We start from the raw sequence: 18119 nt of genomic DNA, 5'->3' as shown, positions 1-18119 counted from the left end.
ACCAGCATCCACATCCTGAAGATCATCAGATGTGATTTCTGCCTGCTCCAGCGAGATGCCACCACCAGACACATATTCTCCTCCCTTCCCTTGTCTATCTTCCTGAGGGACCATTGCCTCTGGGACACCCTGGTCCACACTTCCTTTACCCCTAACACCCCCCACAGCCAGACAGCATCTTCCCTTGTAACCGGTGAAGGTGTAACACCTGCCTATTTACCTCCTCCGTCCCACTATCCAAGAGCCCAAACATACCATCCAGGTAAAGCAACACTTCACCTGCACTTCCCAGAATCTAGTCTACTGCATTTATTGCTCACAACATGGTGTCCTCTACATTGGGGAAACAAAGTGTACACTGGGTAATCGCTTCGCAGAACTATGTTCTGCTTGCAGAAAAAGACGCAGAGGTACCTGTTGCCTGCCACTTTAACACACCACCTTGTTCCTTGGCCAACATCTGTCTCTGGCTTGCTGCAGTGTTATAGCGAAGCTCAGCACATGCTGGAAGAACAACACCTCATTTTTAGCATAGGAACCCTACAGCCCTTCGGACTCAACAGGGTTCAATAACCTTAGGGCCTAAACTCTCCCATGTCCCAGGCCCCCACCCCACACACCAGGCCTTGTTATCACACAGCATGCCATTAGACACTGCCTATTGTTCGTCATGAACAGACCCCATTATTCACCATCCCAGCCAGATCGTTATCAACTCCTTTGTCTGTCCAACTGTTATTCTCTCTCTTTGGGCTCTATCATATCGTTTACTCCCTAACCCATCACCCTCCCTATTTTCTGCATGTAAACCAACATTTTCCCAATCACCATGAGTTTTGAGGAAGGGCCACTGGATCCGAAATGTTCACTCTGATTTTCCTCTTCACCGATGCTGCCAGACCTGCTGAGCTGTTCCAGCAACTTCTGTTTTTGTATCATCATACGTGTCCTTGGTTTAACATTAAGTTTTGAAAGCAACTGCTTATATTTTGGAAGCAGACATCCTAAACTACAAGATATTTTCTTTAAAATCCTTCTTGAAAATATCAAGACGGACAAACCAGAGACAGCGAGAACTGCAGATGCTGGAGTCAGAGACAACAGAGTATGGAGCTGCAAGATCACAGCTGGTCAGGCAGCATCAGAAGAGCAGGAAAGTTGATGTTTCAGGTCGAGACCTTTCTTCCAAAATTTCTGAAGGGCCCTGACCCTAAATGTCAACTTTCCTGCTCCTCTGAAGTTGCCTGGCCTGCTGTGTTTCTCCAAGACCAACAAACCAGTCTGTTTTTGATAAATCTGCGCATTTAAAGTTTTCAGCAGCATAACCCTCACCTCTCGCACCATTTATTTTCGAGTAAGCATGCCCATAGAAATCTGCCAACGTTTATTTCAAATTTCTTTTAGGGTTACATTAAAGGATTTACAAATCGGTCACCTATTTTACTTACTTTTCTCCATATGACAAAGCAACTTAGGTACTTGCTCCAGGTAAACATTGAATTCAACTTACAATAAAAAATTAAACACCAGAGACCAAGTCAATGTCACTCAGTTCAAGGTGCACTTACTGGGTCCCAAAGAGATGAGTTCATAAGTTTTAGACTGAACAGGTTACTCTCACAAAAATTACTTCTTGCTGAGTCACAAGTGAAAGCCCTGAAGCTCACTGGGTTTAACAACATTTATAAAGATGCAAGTTATGAATCAGATTCATCAGTCTCGTCTTGGAAGTTTATTTCTCCTTTGAAGCATCTTGCACACAACATGCAAATCTGAATTTACACTACAAATTTGTTTTCTTTGTACCTGTAAATCCTGTAGAAAATCTATATCATTCTTTGTTATAGCTTTCTCTGTCCATATTAGGGCACTGTAGGACTTTGTCTTCTCTTCTTCACCTTCTTTCATATGTACTATTGCCTCCCTTAACAAAATAATCAAGAACAAATTACTGTTTGTTTAGTAAATTTTTAAAAAGTTGAAAAAAACGGAGGCTAATTTTATTGGACAAACTCACCTGGTCACCATCTGTAAATCTCGAACTTGGATTTTATCAGTAGAGCTATTAATTTTCTGCAAAGAACGTACAAACTACATTAAAGCTTAAACAAATCACTTTGTAAATCCCTAGGAATTTAATTCTGCACTCTTCTCAATTACCTGTTGAAGTTCTTTAAGTTCTTTCGGAGGAAAAGATGCTCTACGTGGGTTAAGCAGCTCAATCGCAAAAGGCCTGCCTGGCAACAAAGGAAAGGTTTTGAGGGGAAAATAAATCACTTTCACCCATTTGGTAAAACATTGCAAGATTATTTTCTCAGAATAGCTATGCAAAAATGGGCAAATATTCACAATGAAAAATAATAGTCAACTTTATAAATTTTTAGGCCACCAAATAATCTATTTAATCTAGTAACCCAAAATATCAATGGTGTCGAGTCTTAGTTCGGTCATAGCACTTCCTGATATGTAGTCTGTCAGTCTTCCGGAGCACATATTCCAGAGTAAGCTTTCAAAATAGTTGTGAATAAGAGTGAGAAATGTAGAAAATTAGAGAAATAGAGTTGAGCCTGCTTTGCTATTCAATGTGATCATGACCTTCAAACTCAGTATCCTGTGCGTCCTGTTTCCTAATATGCCTTGATCCTTTGCCGTAAGAACTACATCTAACTCATTCTTAAAAACATTTTTCAAAACTGTTTTGGCCTCAACTGCTTTCTGTGGTGAGAATTCCATAGGCTCACCATTCCCTGGTGAAGAAATTTCTCCTCCTTTTAGTCCTAGATACCCTACTCCATATCCATACTCTGTGACCCCTGGTTCTGGACTCCCCTATTAGTAATTAGGAATCTCCTTCCTGTCCAGGTAAAGCACTGCTTTGTCTTTGAAAACGGTGCCAAAACAAAGCCCCATCTACATGGATGCAAAAGACTACAGATAATTCAAAACGGAGCTGAGCAGTTTTGTACTGCCTTGGCCAACATTTAACCCACAACCAATATCCCTAGTATGGTCATTTTCTATTTGCCAAGCCCTGCTTTGACCAAGTTGATTTTTGCATTTGTCTGCAAAATGCCATTGACTACTTTATAATAATTCACTGCCTATGCAGGTCCTGTGGATGTCCACAAGATACTGAATTCTTCCAACAGTAGCTCAGTGAACTCAAATGCCGGCCCCATCCCCACCGTTTTTCATTGTATGTGAATCAATCCTGAGAAACTAGGGAGAGAACAGGGCTCCTTAAAGATCAATGAGGTAGTGTATGGGTAGAACCACAGGAGATGAGAAAGATACTAAACAAATAATTCACATCAGTTTTTACTGAGGTAAGTTCACAGAATCATAAATATTCTACAACATGGAAGCAGGCCACAGGGCCCTAAAAAAAAAGAGCATCCCACTCAGACCCACCTCCCTACTGTATCCCCGCAACTGTTCACTTCCCTGGACACAATTTAGCATGGCGAATCCACCTAATCCACAAATCTATGATCCGTGGGAGGAAATCCACGTGGACACGGAGCGAATATGCAAACTCCATAGACACCAGAGGGTGGAATCAAATTCGGGTGCCTAGCACTGTGAGGCAGCAGTGGTAAGATGAGAGGGATACCGTGGGGCAAGTAAATAGCTAATGAAGCTTGTTTAAGATAGAAGTGAGGAAGTCCAGCAGGCCTCAGTTAAAAGCCCTCAAAATGAACTCAACACAACTAACAAGTACCCAAAAAACTGTTAAAATTCAGTCTATTGTGATTAACTATTTACCATCTTAGCTGCACTTCTGCTTTTCATCATCTCACTCTGACTGTTCGGTTTGCTCAAGGATGTTTCCTACTTTGGCAGCAGGCTTGTGTGTCTGTGGCATGTATTCCACGCTCCCCCCCAACCCCCACCCCGTACATGCTAACTACCCATAAGAACATAGAAACAAGAGTAAAACTAAGCTTTACTGCCCCTCAGATCAGCTCTGCTCAGTCATTCAAAAAAATTATGGTCCAGCTGAAATAACTCATTTTTATTTTCCCAGCTGTTCTCCATAACATCTGTGATGCTTCTGGTGCTCTATGTCATTGCAATAAGGTCCAGTTTCCGAATCCAACCACCACTTCTTCAACAAGTGCATCCGAACATTTGCACATAGAAGTTGTTTTATTTATTTTCAATTTACGAAGGAGTGTTTTAGGATTAGTGGGGTTATACTTGTACTAAGTGTTTAAAAGTCTTTGAATCTGTACAATAAATAGGTAGTATGGATCATGTTATTTTATCTTCACTTCTCATGAAATGAATTCAGTTTAGTGTTAAAGCAACTTTACAGCACAGCAGCCTACATGTCAGCGATAGACCACTTCATTTAAACTAAAATAAATAAAAATATGATCAATCAATCCAAGTTTCTGTCTGGAATCTGACTTGTCTAGTACTAACATTAGCTGAGATCATAAATTCAGCTGTTTTGTTTCAAATGCCAAGTGCATTCAGATATAAAGATTCACTCACAGTTACACGCTCCTATCCCTGAATACTGATCAGATCTGATGATCCAATCCCAAGAGGTGCAACTACCTCCTGGTAAAAACAATCCAAGTGACCTGCCGGTTCCTGCTGCATGACAGAGTCAATAGCTCAATGACCAATCGTCAAGTCTGAAATGAAACTGCACAAACTTCAAACACCAGCTGCAGACCCATTTGTTCTGGATCAAACTGGCATTAGGGACTCCCATAAACTGCAACTGTGATGCATCCCCTCTCCTGCCATCCTTAATGTGTTCCATTGCCTCAATGAATGCATTCAACTTTAGATTAAGTGTGCTTCTATTTTTTTTACCTGATAACCAGCTGCTGTACTATTTTGAACCTTAACGACCTTAACCTTTTACCAGATACTCACCAGTTAACCAGCTTCTCTTTAGCACGGTAAGAATAAATTATTGGATGGTGAAACTTCAAAATCTCCCCTCCCCCTACCGCATCCCATAACCAGCCCAGCTCGTCCTCGCCTCCCTAACTTGTTCTTCCTCTCATCTATCCCCTCCTCCCACTTCAAGCCGCACTCCCATTTCCTACCTACTAACCTCATCCTGTCCCCTTGACCTGTCTGTCCTCCCTGGACTGACCTACCTCCTCCCTACCTCCCCATCTACACTCACCTTTACTGGCTCCATCCCCGCCTCTTTGACATGTCTGTCTCCTCTCCACCCATCTTCTCCTCTATCCATCTTCAATCCACCTCCCCTTCTCTCCCTATTTATTTCACAACCATCTTCCCCTCCTCCATTTCTGATGAAGGGTCTAGGCCCGAAACGTCAACCTTCCTGCTCCTAAAATGTTGTTTGGCCCGCTGTGTTTATCCAGCTCCACACCTTGTTATCACTATTGCAACGTGTACAGATATTAAAAATAATTTCTGAAAGAGTATACATACTTCAACTTAAAATCATAGTCCAAATTAAGACATATCACAAGAAACTGAAACATAAGTACCATTTCCCAAGGCTCTGACATCAACATCTTCTCTTCCCGAAGAGGAAAAGTTTAAACCTGCAGGTATAAAGGATGTTCTTTGGATGATAAAGCCATACAAATTAATATTTTAATTGTTAAGTGACCATTATTAATGCTCAATAATCTAGATGAATGACAACAGAAACATTTTTTTAAAAGGATAAACTTAAAATGAATTAAACAGAAAGTGGGAGAAAGGAATTCCAAAGAATACTTTTACAATGTAACACTGGCATCAAATATTTTTTAGCTGATTACTCTACGGCAAAATTATGGGTTGAAAAATATTTTGAACTAAATGGCATTTAACATGGGAACAGATCTTTCACATTTCATTTTCTTTTGCCCTGTAACTCATGGAAAACTTACATTGTAAACATAAGGGGAGATTTACAAGGCTGTCTGGCTTACTAGAATAGAAAGATTTCTTTTTGTGTTGTTTGCTGTGTTTGTAATCACTTGATTGCTACCTCTGGAGTCTCTAATTTTTTGAGGCTTACGCACAAGACTTTGAGAGCTAATCCAGTTCTTGCCTGATATTGTATCATATTAAAGTTAAATGGATTAACAGCTAAGAGACACATGGTCAACACGATGATCTGGGCTGGTTTTGATTACCTAAGGTTGGAGTGGAATTATCAATATTCCCTACCATTACTAGCTGCTGGCTCTGAGTTTTATACTTCTCCAGGATACTGCATCCCAGCAACTGGTTAGAAAGTGTTTTGTTATGGTGGTCTGGGCATTATAAGCATGAGCAAACTTAATGGGGACTTGCTTCTTTTTCTGTATAAACAAATGCAATACTTGAACATATGTCTTAACAACAAAATTAATCACAAAGTGTTGAGAAGAACATGCATTCAGGCAAACATGGACAAAGTGAAACTTCATTGAACAGCAAAATTGCAGCAGCAGAGATGTGCAAACAGTTTCTTTTAAATGAAAACAAATCAGTTATTTCTGATCATACTATCTCCAGTGAAGCATCAATCAGATTTCCACAGGCTATAATATTGTCTGATTTCTCTACTGTAAAGTTTCATATTACATCAAAATTCTTAGTTTTAGTACTAAATTCTTCAATATTTAGAAGTCTAGCATTTTATGTTTTCCATCTTCAATGCACCACATTGCAAATATTCAGCTTTGGAATACTTCATGTCACGAACTTGAGTCATGGCAAGTCTTATATTGTCATCAAAAGGCACAGAAATGCAAAGAAGAATTTTATTTTATTCAAGTAACTTACTATCTACTTTAAACACTTTTTTCAGCGGCTCTCCTATAAGTTCTTCCACTGAGGACTCCATTTTTCTTTCTCCATCTATTACCCAAGGAGTCTGTGGTAGACTCCTGGAGAACTTGTTATATCTGCCTAAGAAAAACATAGGTGTCCACTTTTTAGTTCTTTTCACTCTCCATATACGGGGGATTTGATGCATTTATGACCGAGCAGACTAACAACAGTACATGTAATGTGAAAGTACAACATTCAGATGAAGCAAGGTGAAAAACCTATTATAAGATAACAAAGTGTGAAGCTGGATGAACACAGCAGGCCAAGCAGCATCTCAGGAGCACAAAAGCTGACGTTTCAGGCCTAGACCCTTCATCAGAGAGGGGGATGGGGAGAGGGTTCTGGATAAAATAGGGAGAGAGGGGGAGGCAGACTGAAGATGGAGAGAAAAGAAGATAGGTGGAGAGGAGAGTATAGGTGGGGAGGTAGGGAGGGGATAGGTCAGTTCAGGGAAGACAGACAGGTCAAGGAGGTGGGTTGAGGTTAGTAGGTAGGAAATGGACGTGCAGCTTGAGGTGGGAGGAAGGGATGGGTGAGAGGAAGAACAGGTTAGGGAGGCAGGGACAGGCTGGGCTGGTTTTGGGATGTGGTGGGGGAAGGGGAGATTTTGAAGCTGGTGAAGTCCACATTGATAGCATTTGGCTGCAGGGTTCCTAAGTGGAATATGAGTTGCTGTTCCTGCAACCTTCGGGTGGCATCATTGTAGCACTGCAGGAGGCCTATGATGGACATGTCATCTAAAGAATGGGAGGGGGAAGTTAAAATGGTTCGCAACTGGGAGGTGTAGTTGTTTATTGCGAACCGAGCGGAGGTGTTCTGCAAAGCGGTCCCCAAGCTTCCGCTTGGCTTCCCCATTGTAGAGGTAGTCACACCGGGTACAATGGATACAGTATAACACATTGGCAGACGTGCAGGTAAACCTCTGCTTAATATGAAAAGTCATCTTGGGGCCTGGGCACACCAGCCCAGTTCGTCCCCTCCCCCCACTGCATCACACAACCAGCCCAGCTCATCCCCTACCCCCACTGCATCCCAAAACCAGCCCAGCCTGTCTCTGCCTCCCTAACCTGTTCTTCCTCTCACCCATCCCTTCCTCCCACCCCAAGCCGCACCTCCATCTCCTACCTACTAACCTCATCCCACCTCCTTGACCTGTCCGTCTTCTCTGGACTGACCTATCCCCTCCCTATCTCCCCACCTATACTCTCCTCTCCACCTATCTTCTTTTCTCTCCATCTTCGGTCTGCCCTCCTCTCTCTCCCTATTTATTCCAAAACCCTCACCCCATCCCCCTCTCTGATGAAGGGTCTAGGCCTGAAACGTCAGCTTTTGTGCTCCTGAGATGCTGCTTGGCCTGCTGTGTTCATCCAGCTCCACGCTTTATTATCTTGAATTCTCCAGCATCTGCAGTTCCCATTATCTCTAAAGAACCTATTACTCTTTTTTACATACTAGAGTCCTAGATTTTAGAACAGACGGGTGGTATTTGAACCTCGCGCCCCTGACCCAGAGATAGGGACACACGTCTGTGCCACAAAAGCTCAAAGGCTCAAACAGAAGCTTTTTAAAAATTTAATCGACTTTTCTTATCAATGTTGTTCAGAGACATTACTTTACACCTCTGGAGTAGGTGGTCTTGCAATCCAGAGGCAGGGAGACTACCACTGTACCACAAGATGGCCCAACGCTCAAATGGAATAGCCGCAGAATTGATTTAAAGCAGGCAACGCTCAAGTTCAAATCCAGAAGTTGGTAATAACACCTCTGAATAGGTTGTTATGAAACCATCAAGGGGGTATTAGTGGACATCATTTGTTGCTTAATTAGTTGACTGGTTAAATTGGTGGTGCTTTATTAAAAGAAAAAGAAGAACTAGTTTCATGTCTGAGGCAACGAGAGGACTCCAGGCAAGACGGTGCTTTTCTGGACAGATGAGCCTTAGTTACATTGGGTACTCTCAAATCTGTGCACAAGCTGACAAAACTGCGTTAAAACTCCAGTTCCAAGCAGAGGCGAAGAAAGCAGCAGATATAAAAGTCAAAGCCAACAAGCCAAACAAAACAAAGAGTAACATGATCTGAACGACTTCAATGGACCTGAATTCATAAAAGGTGAAAATGCTTTGACCCACCATCCTGAAAAATTATTGATGAACCCATTTGAAGGCCTTTTTGCAAAACTGGCCAAATGCTAACTATTTTATAGAAAAGATCTGGGTTCCTTGGTCAGGCTAAAGAAGTCATTAACAGGTCCAGACAGCAGGCCATTGTGAAGATCATTGTTCTTGAGTGCCTGCCCTACTTCTGCAGTTATGTTCATTCCTGGTGTCCTTAGAGAGGGGGCATGCACTGTCCACCAAAACCCTTGAGGCATTTATGGAGAGATGTGCACTGTAGGGGCTGGGCTGCATTATTTCCCCTTCCAGTTCCGTTTTGATTTAGTCACAAGTCACCAGACACCAGGTTACAGCCCAACAGGTTTGTCTGAAATCACAATTTTTCAAGCGATCTGAAATCTCACGCTTTCAAATCAGCCCGTTGGATTGTAATCCAGTGTTGTGTAACTTCTGACTTTGTTCACCCCAGTCTCACACAGTACCTCCGCATTTTGATTTAGTCTCTTCTCTTTCTTTACCATTCCCCTTTGCTCTTGTTGCACTGCCCTGGCGCGTAGTGCTTGTTAATTGATCCTTTAACTGGATGAATGGGTGATTTTGTGGTGGGATTGTTAAAACAAAAGTAGAGCTGTGTTCAGGTCCCTTGTGGCTCAGAGGTGGTGTCTCTACCTTTGGGACGGAGGATCCTAGATCAAGCCCCACCAACTGTACGGATTCTATGGTTCTATGAACTCTAGAGGTGTGTCATAAAACATCTGGACAGGTTGATTAAAAATATTTTTGCAAAAGAGGGATGGGTTCAGTCCCCCTCCAACACCATTTTGATTTAGCCATTTATTTGTCTTCACATCTTTTTCGATTTTGGTCATCGTTGCACTGCCCCTACTTGATTATTTCAGTGAATTAGCAGCGGTATCAAAAAAAGCTGGGGCTCATGGGGGGGTCTTGTGACACTGTCACAGTGTCCCTACTAGTAAGCTGGAAGGCTTGGGTTCAAGTCCCACCTGATCCAGAGCTGTTGTGACATGCGTGAGCAGGTTAACTAAAAACAAAAAGAGCTGAGTTCTTGTGGCACAGTGTCCCTACCTCTGGGCCAGAAGGTCCAGGTTCCAGTTCCACCTACGCTGTTAAAGGACACCAGTGTTATGGATAAAGAATGTGAAACCACTGTAGAATAGATCACATTGCAAAATGATACATATATTCAATACTTTAAGACCCCACCATGCCTAGTTGTAAATGTTCCATTTGTCAAGGAATTAAATTAAGTAATAGGCATGGACCTGAAGATGTGGGGCAAAGATCAGAACATTTATCTATAACTTTGTAGAATATGGTGACCAGATTTAGCAAATCCACCGTATAGTAAGGATAGATTAACGATAACGGATAAAGTTGTGGAAAAATTGCCTTGGATCAACAATAAATCTTAACAAGTAATGGAGGCAGTGAGTGACGAAGCTCAGGACATGTAAGAGAATTTAAACATTACTGCAACGCATACTGCCACAGAGAACTCTATTTGGCAATGGCTCATGTGAAAGAAGCTATGCAATAATTCACTAAATGTTGCACAAAAATACTGGCAGATCAGCTGAACTGTAACTTACAAACTACACTGGCATGGGAAGTAAATGCAAAAAGAAACTTCTTACAGATAGTTGGGAGGCACAGCCCAACCCAATCAGGATATGATTGGAATTTAAATTACCTTCAATACTTCATGATAACACTCCAGCACTAGAAGGCATAACAATCAGCCTGAGTTTTTTTTAAACACACATCAGATACTGGTAGAAAAAAAACATTCATTAAAGCTGAGGCATCACAAAAACATGGAGCTTGGAGATATTGCAGACAATCTTGGGGAGATTTCAGATCTGGTGACACAGTTTATTATAAGAGAGAGAATACAGGAGTGGAAAGGGCCAGGAAAAGTTACGGACATGATGGGAAAACTTTTATGATGTAGGAATCAGACTTTAAAGCTGCATTTCTCACTGGTAGTGGGGATAAGGTGTGAATTTGCAAATTCAGAACGTGGGAGAAGGTGCTGCTATAATGAAGCACCATGTAAATTGCATAGCCATAAGCACTAAAAATTGGAAACAGAGAGGAAGACTTAAAAACCTCAAAATAAATACCGACACTTGGCCTGATTGTGAAGAACATGAAAAAGCAATCTTGTTTGGGGATCATTTGCCGAAATAGGTTCATGGATACCAGCTAGCGGCATCAGATGACTGTGGTGACCACAAGAATGGGATAAGCAGTCAAGTCTAAAGGGAAAATATAAGAACTATCTAAATATCCAAGATCAGGGACAAGAAGTAAGGCCACAGATAGGAAGAGATAATAGGAACTGCAGATGCTGGAGAATCTGAGATAACAAGGTACAGAGCTGGATGAACACAGCAGGCCAAGCAGCATCATAGGAGCAGGAAGGCTGACATTTCGGGCCTAGACCCTTCATCAAAAATGGGGGAGGAGAAGGGGGTTCTGAAACAAATAGGGAGAAAGGGGGAGGGGAATAGAAGATGGATAGAGGAGAAGATAGGTGGAGACGAGACAAACAAGTCAAAGAGGCAGGGATGGAGCCAGTAAAGGTGAGAGTAGGTGGGGAGATAGGAAGGAGATAGGTCAGTCCAGAGAGGACGGACAGGTCAAGGAGGCAGGATGAGATCAGTAGATAGGAAATGGGGGTGCAGCTGGAGGTGTCAGGAGGGGATAGGTGAGAGGAAGATCAGGTTAGGGAGGTGGGGATGAGCTGGGCTGGTTTTGGGATGCAGCAGGGGAGGGGAGATTTTGAAGCTTGTGAAATCCACATTGATACCATTGGGCTGCAGGGTTCCCAAGCGGAATATGAGTTGCTGTTCCTGCAACCGTCGGGTGGCATCGCTGTGGCACTGCAGGAGGCCCAGGATGGACATGTCGTCTGAGGAATGAGAGGGGGAGTTGAAATAGTTTGCGACTGGGAGATGCGGTTGTTTATTGCAAACTGACCATAGGTGTTCTATAAAGCGGTCCCCAAGCCTCCGCTTGATTTCCCCCACGTAGGAGGAGACCACAACTGGTACAGCGGATGCAGTATACCACATTAGCAGATGTGCAGGTGAACATCTGCTTGATGTGGAAAGTCTTCTTGGGGCCTGGGATGGGGGCGAGGGAGGAGGCGTGGGGGCAAGTGTAGCACTTCCTGCGGTTGCAGGGGAAGGTGCTGGGTGTGGTGGGGCTGGAGGGGAGTGTGGAGCTGACAAAGAAGTCACGGAGAGAGTGGTCCCTCCCAAAAGCAGACGAGGGTGGGGAGGGAAAAACGTCTTTGGTGGTGGGGTCGGATTGCAGATGGCGGAAGTGTCAGAGGATGATGCACTGGATCCGGAGGTAGATGGGGTGGTACGTGAGGACGAGGGGGATTCTTTTTTGGTTGTTATTGCGGTGACGGGGTGTGTGTAATGAGTTGCGGGAAATGCGGGAGACACGGTCGAAGGCGTTCTCAACCACTGGGGGGACGGGAGGGGGGGGTCGTTGCGGTCCTTGAAAAACAAGAACATCTGAGATGTATGGGAGTGGAATGCCTCATCCTTGGAGCAGATGTGGTGGAGGTGAAGGAATTGGGAATAGGGGTTGGCATTTTTGCAAGAAGGTGCGCGGGAGGAGGTGTATTCTAGGTTGCTGTGGGAATCAGTGGGCTTGAAATGGATATCGGTTTCCAGGTGGGTGCCTGAGATGGAGAGAGAGAGGTCCAGGAAGATGAGAGAGATGTTCGAGATGGTCCAGGTGAACTTAAGGTTGGGGTGGAAGCTGTTGGTGAAGTGGATGAACTGTTCGAGCTCCTCATAGGAGCACGAGGCAGCACTGATACAGTCATCAATGTAACGGAGGAAGAGGTGGGGTTTAGGGCCAGTGTAGGTACGGAAGAGGGATCGTTCCACGCAGCCATCCGCCTCCCCGTCCATATTTATTTCAGAACCCCCCCTTCCCCTCCCCCATTTCTCATGAAGGGGCGAGGCCTGAAACATCAGCCTTCCTGCTCCTGTGATGCTGCTTGGCCTGCTGTGTTCATTCAGCTCTACACCTTGTTACCACAGATAGGCAACAGAGTTTACAACAATGGACAAGCAGAAGATGCCCTTTTAGTACCGATTCAGGAGATACAAACAGGAGGAAAAGGCCGCATACAGCCGACAGGATTTATAGTAGACATGCTGATGGGGGTAACACCAAAAGATCTCAACGTGAGAAAATAGGCCACAGTCTGATAAGGAAACTGAATTGCAAGGGTAATAGAGAGCCTTCTTGGACAGATAAGAGCAGAAGTCACAATGATTAAGAGGCGTTTGTGGCTGCTGGCAGAATGGAAGATCAGTTGATTTAAACAAAAAGGCTAAAAACTTTTACATTTTACATTTGGAAGTCTTACATTTTACATTGATAGTGGTTTACCTGTTTTGCCTAACTGGTAAATCTTTTCTATACAGAATCTCACCACGGTGGGTGATACTGTTTGAATTCAGTAAAAATTTGGACTAAAAGCCAGCCTCAAACTGACCAAGTCAATTAGCATAAAACCCAACCATTCACTTTATGGAAGGAAATCCTCACCTGGTCTGGCTTACTTGCGACCCACAACAATGTTGCTAACCCTTAACTGCCCTCTTTGCAATTAGGGATAGGCAATAAGTGCTGGCCTAGCCAATTGTGCCTACGTCCTATGAATGAATATATTTTTTTTAAAATGTCCTGTGGGCACGGCAACAGCAATTTAAACGCTACGTTAGGCTAATTTTCTAAAGTTAAAAGTAGTTAACACCATTGTCATAAGCTACAGATGTCCAATGACCGCAATATTTTAAACACCAAGTTGCAAATCACAACCAGAACAGGCAATTTAAAAAATAATTGTTGCAACATCTTACCTGCCACATAGATTGAATTGTGAGAGCACTGAATTTCCTGAACAACACAGGACCTTTTAGGTGGTTCAAGCTGATGAGGAAACTGTCTGTCAAAAGATCAAAGCACAACGAATGTGAGATTTAAAAAGGTACATCAACATTTCATTAGAACAACTGATATATTATAACACACATCTATAAATTACCCTTCAAAACAATTTCAAATATAAGATCTCACCCATAAATGCATCTTTTCTGCACTTATCTAATTCTGGCCTCCTGAGCAACCTTGATTTTGATCAGTTCATGACTGGTGACCATTCTTTCAATAAGATCATAAGACCATAAGACATAGGAGTGGAAGTAAGGCCATTCGGCCCATCAAGTCCACTCCGCCATTTAAATCATGGCTGATGGGCATTTCAACACCAATTCCCTGCACTCTCCCTGTAGCCCTTGATTCCTTTTGAGATCAAGAATTTGTCGATCTCTGCCTTGAAGGCATCCAACATCCCGGCCTCCACTGCACTCTGCGGCAATGAATTCCACAAGCCCACCACTCTCTGGCTGAAGAAATGTCGTCTTATTTCAGTTTTAAATTTACCCCCTCTAATTTAAGGCTGTGCCCACGTGTCCTAATCTCCCCGCCTAACGGAAACAACTTCCCAGCGTCACACCTTCTAAACCATACATTATCTTGTAAGTTTCTATTAGATCTCCCCTCAACCTTCTAAACTCTAATGAGTACAATCCCAGGATCCTTAGCCGTTCATCATACATTAAACCTACCATTCCAGGGATCATCCGTGTGAATCTCCGCTGGACACGCTCCAGGGCTAGTATGTCCTTCCTGAGGAGTGGGGCCCAAAATTGGACATAGCATTCTAAATGGGACCTAACTAGAGCCTTATAAAGCCTCAGAAGGACATCGCTGCTTTTATATTCCAACCCTCTTGAGACAAACGACATTACATTTGGTTGCCTAAAGCTCTAGAATTTCCTCCCACCCTCTGCACCTCACTTATCTCCTTTCAGACATTCCTTAAAATCACTTCCTGGTCAAGCTTTTGATCATTTGACCTAATATCTTCTAATATGGCTCTGTGTCATGTTTTGTTTAATAATATTTGTAAGAAGCACGATAGGTTGTTTTCACTAAGTTAAATGTGCAGGATATAAGTTGTTGCTGACATTGTCATGTCCTGGTCAAGGTCTTGAAAGCAGAACTATATGACACAGAAGCAAAAGGGGCTACCATCAGATGATGCCAACTTTAACAAAGGAGCCTCCGAAATTTCCACCTTCCTCCTCAAAAGAGGATTTCCCAGCAGTGTAGTTAACAGGGCTCCCATCCAGATCTGACCCATCTCTCACTCTTCCACCCTTACCCCTTCTCTTCCCTTCCACAACAGCAATAGGGTCCCTCTCGTTCTCACCTACCATCCCATCATCATCTACATCCAGAGGATCATTAGTTGCCATTTCCGCCACCTCCACTGGTATGCCACCACCAGATATATATTCCCCTCCCCTTCCTTGTCAGCCTTTTGCTGGGACTGTTCCCTTCCAGGACACCCTGGACCACTTCTCTTTCACTTCCAACACAGGCCCACAGTACCTTCCCCTGCAATCATAGAAGGTTTAACACATGCCCGTTTACTTCCTCCCTTCTCAGTATCGAAGGGCCTAAACACTTCTTCCAGGTGAAGCAATGCTTTACCTGCACTTCACTCAATCTCATCTACTGCATTCGCTGCACACAGCGTGGTTTCCTTTACATTGTGGAAATGAAACACAGACTGGGTGACACCTTTGCAGAACATCTATGTCCTGGCTACAAAGAAAAAGACCCTGAGCTTCACTTCCACTTTAATACACTGCCAAGTTCCCAGGTCAACATCTCCATCTCAGGCTTGCTGCAGTGCTCCAGCGAAGCTCAGCACAAGCAGGAAGAACAACATCTCACTTTCCACTTGGGAACTCTACAGCCTTCTGGAATCAATATTCAGTTCAGCAATTTTAGGGCTTGAAGCACCTTTTCCCATGTCCTTACCCCCAACTCAGACGCACCAGGCCTTGTCATCACTTGGCTGCTACCACGCACAACGCACCGTTAGCTACTAATAGTCCCCATTAGCAGCTATTACTTCTCCTATGCTGATCGTTAACACTCTTTTGTCTCTCCTACTGCTGTTCTCTCTCTTTGGGGTCTGTCTCCACCTATTGTTTATTCACACCCCATCTTCTGCATAAATACCAACCTTTCCTTGTTCTGAAGAAGGGTCATCATATCAGATATGTTAACTTCGATTTCTCTCCATAGACGCTACCAGACATGTTGCGCTTTCCAGCAATTTCAAGATTTGGTTTCTCTTCAATTTATCCAAGACTGAATGTCAGGCAAAGCAGCTGAATGAACGCAATGCTAACACACCGCCTTTTACCAAGTCCTTTGTGTATAGAGCAGGAAGTGGATTGCAATCCTGTAGAAGGCTATTGATGAAGTTTGTATGATCTTTTATTAAACTTCAGTTTTGCAATTTTGATTCCTGGTCCTTCATTAAATTCAAGCCCGTAATCTATTTCATAGACCTTGTACTTCAAGTTTTGGCTCCATTTATTATAACTCTATTTGATTAAATTATTTGTGTTTGTACTTTTCCTAGTGACTGAGGTTTTCCTCAGAATATAACCTAATACACAACATGAATTTATCTCTATCATAATTATGTACAGAAAATGTCCATTTACTAAGAAATATATAAAACACATTTGGGGGAAAAGACACTAATCTGCACTCACTGAAGGAAGTCACCATCTTTTATCTTCTCCAAAGCTTTCATCACTGCCATTCTAGTGAATACAGACTGAAAAGAGAAACATCCGTTATAATTGGTTCTTAGAAATGTAGGTGTACGTCCAGGATGTGGCAAGATTCATTACATCATATGTTCACTCTACAGCACAACATTACTAACAAGCCAAATTACTTAGCAATCAAGCCCAATTTACGATTAGTCTCTAATCTGCAGAAATAATTGGTTGGGAATTTCAGGCAATCTCTGTGGCATTCTTCACATACTGCATCACACAAAGTTCCACTGCAACTTCCAAGGAGAGACTGTTCCCACAGGGAGCACAATTCCAACATAGAGAGCAGGTCTGCACCACACACAGGTATAATGACAACAAATTTTCTACTTCACTGTATACGATTCATACAAATATAGCAGAAAGTTGATAAGACCAAGTAGTAGAGGTCAGCTATGTTTTAATAAACACATTGCTTTTTTACCTGGTCTTTTCAACATCACTGTCCTTTCCCCTTTAATCCCAACCTCAATTTCAGTGTCACTGTTGGCCTATTGTGCAAAAGGTTTTTTCAACCCAGTTGACTTGTGATACATACACTTCCAAACCATTGAAATTACCCATTTTCTTAACTTAAACTTTTGTGTGGGAGTCCTCTTCTTCATTATCTAGTTTTGACAAATAATGGGAAAAAAACTAAGTTTCAGTACTGGACACACAAAATAAATTTAGAGCCACTGAAATTTCTAACATTGCCACTAGTTAAATCCCACCAAAATAAAATGGGTTTCACCTCTCAAACAAGCTCTCACTGTGAATGAGGTCCACCTGTAACATGCCATTTTGGAGCTCTTCTTCCTCCCACAGAATACACAATGATCTCATATCTTTTAGAACATAGAAAAGCACAGCACAGTACAGGCCCTTCGGCCCACAATGTTGTGCCGTGGAATAATCCCAATCCAAAAATAAAATAACCTAACCTACATTCTCCTCAATTCACTGCTATCCATGTGCATGTCCAGCAGTCGCTTAAATGTCACTAATGACTCCACTTCCACGACTACCACTGGAAAACTATTCCACGCGCTCACAACTCTCTGGGTGAAGAACCTCCCTCTGACGTCTCCTCTATACCTTCCTCCTAACACCTTAAAACTATGACCCCTCTTGGCAATCAATCCTGCCCTGGGGAAGTGTCTGGCTATCGACTTTATCCATGCCTCTCATTACCTTGTCCACCTCGATCAGGTCACCTTTCTTCCTCCTTCTCTCCAGAAAGAAAAGTCCGAACTCAGTCAACCTCTCCTCATAAGACAAGCCCTCCAGTCCAGGCAGCATCCTGGTAAACCTCCTTTGTACCCTCTCCAAAGCCTCCACATCTTTCCTATAATAGGGCGACCAGAACTGGACACAATATTCCAAGTGTGGTCTCACCAGGGTTTTGTAGAGCTGCAGCATAACCTCGTGGCTCTTAAATTCAATCCCCC

The 18119-nt window shown here is 43.0% G+C and overlaps 1 protein-coding gene across 4 annotated transcripts in view; it reads right to left on the bottom strand.

The window, feature by feature from the left end:
• Positions 1 to 18119, bottom strand: part of pus10 (pseudouridine synthase 10) — a 164024-nt gene that overhangs the window by 100298 nt on the left and 45607 nt on the right. For 3 of the 4 annotated variants that reach the window (XM_048536220.2, XM_048536223.2, XM_048536221.2), the window contains 7 exons: positions 16621 to 16685; positions 13840 to 13925; positions 6760 to 6885; positions 5487 to 5543; positions 2161 to 2237; positions 2018 to 2073; positions 1807 to 1924 (listed from right to left, as the gene is read on the bottom strand). In XM_048536220.2, the coding sequence (XP_048392177.1) occupies positions 1807 to 1924; positions 2018 to 2073; positions 2161 to 2237; positions 5487 to 5543; positions 6760 to 6885; positions 13840 to 13925; positions 16621 to 16685 (585 nt within the window). The remainder of the gene's footprint in view (positions 1 to 1806; positions 1925 to 2017; positions 2074 to 2160; positions 2238 to 5486; positions 5544 to 6759; positions 6886 to 13839; positions 13926 to 16620; positions 16686 to 18119) is intronic. The other variant, XM_048536224.2, reaches the window with a different exon arrangement.

Source organism: Stegostoma tigrinum, chromosome 9 (assembly GCF_030684315.1).
Source record: "Stegostoma tigrinum isolate sSteTig4 chromosome 9, sSteTig4.hap1, whole genome shotgun sequence".
Lineage (NCBI taxonomy): Eukaryota > Metazoa > Chordata > Chondrichthyes > Orectolobiformes > Stegostomatidae > Stegostoma > Stegostoma tigrinum.
The sequence above is the reverse complement of the archived record's forward strand: the minus strand, read 5'-3'. Positions and strand labels throughout refer to the sequence as shown.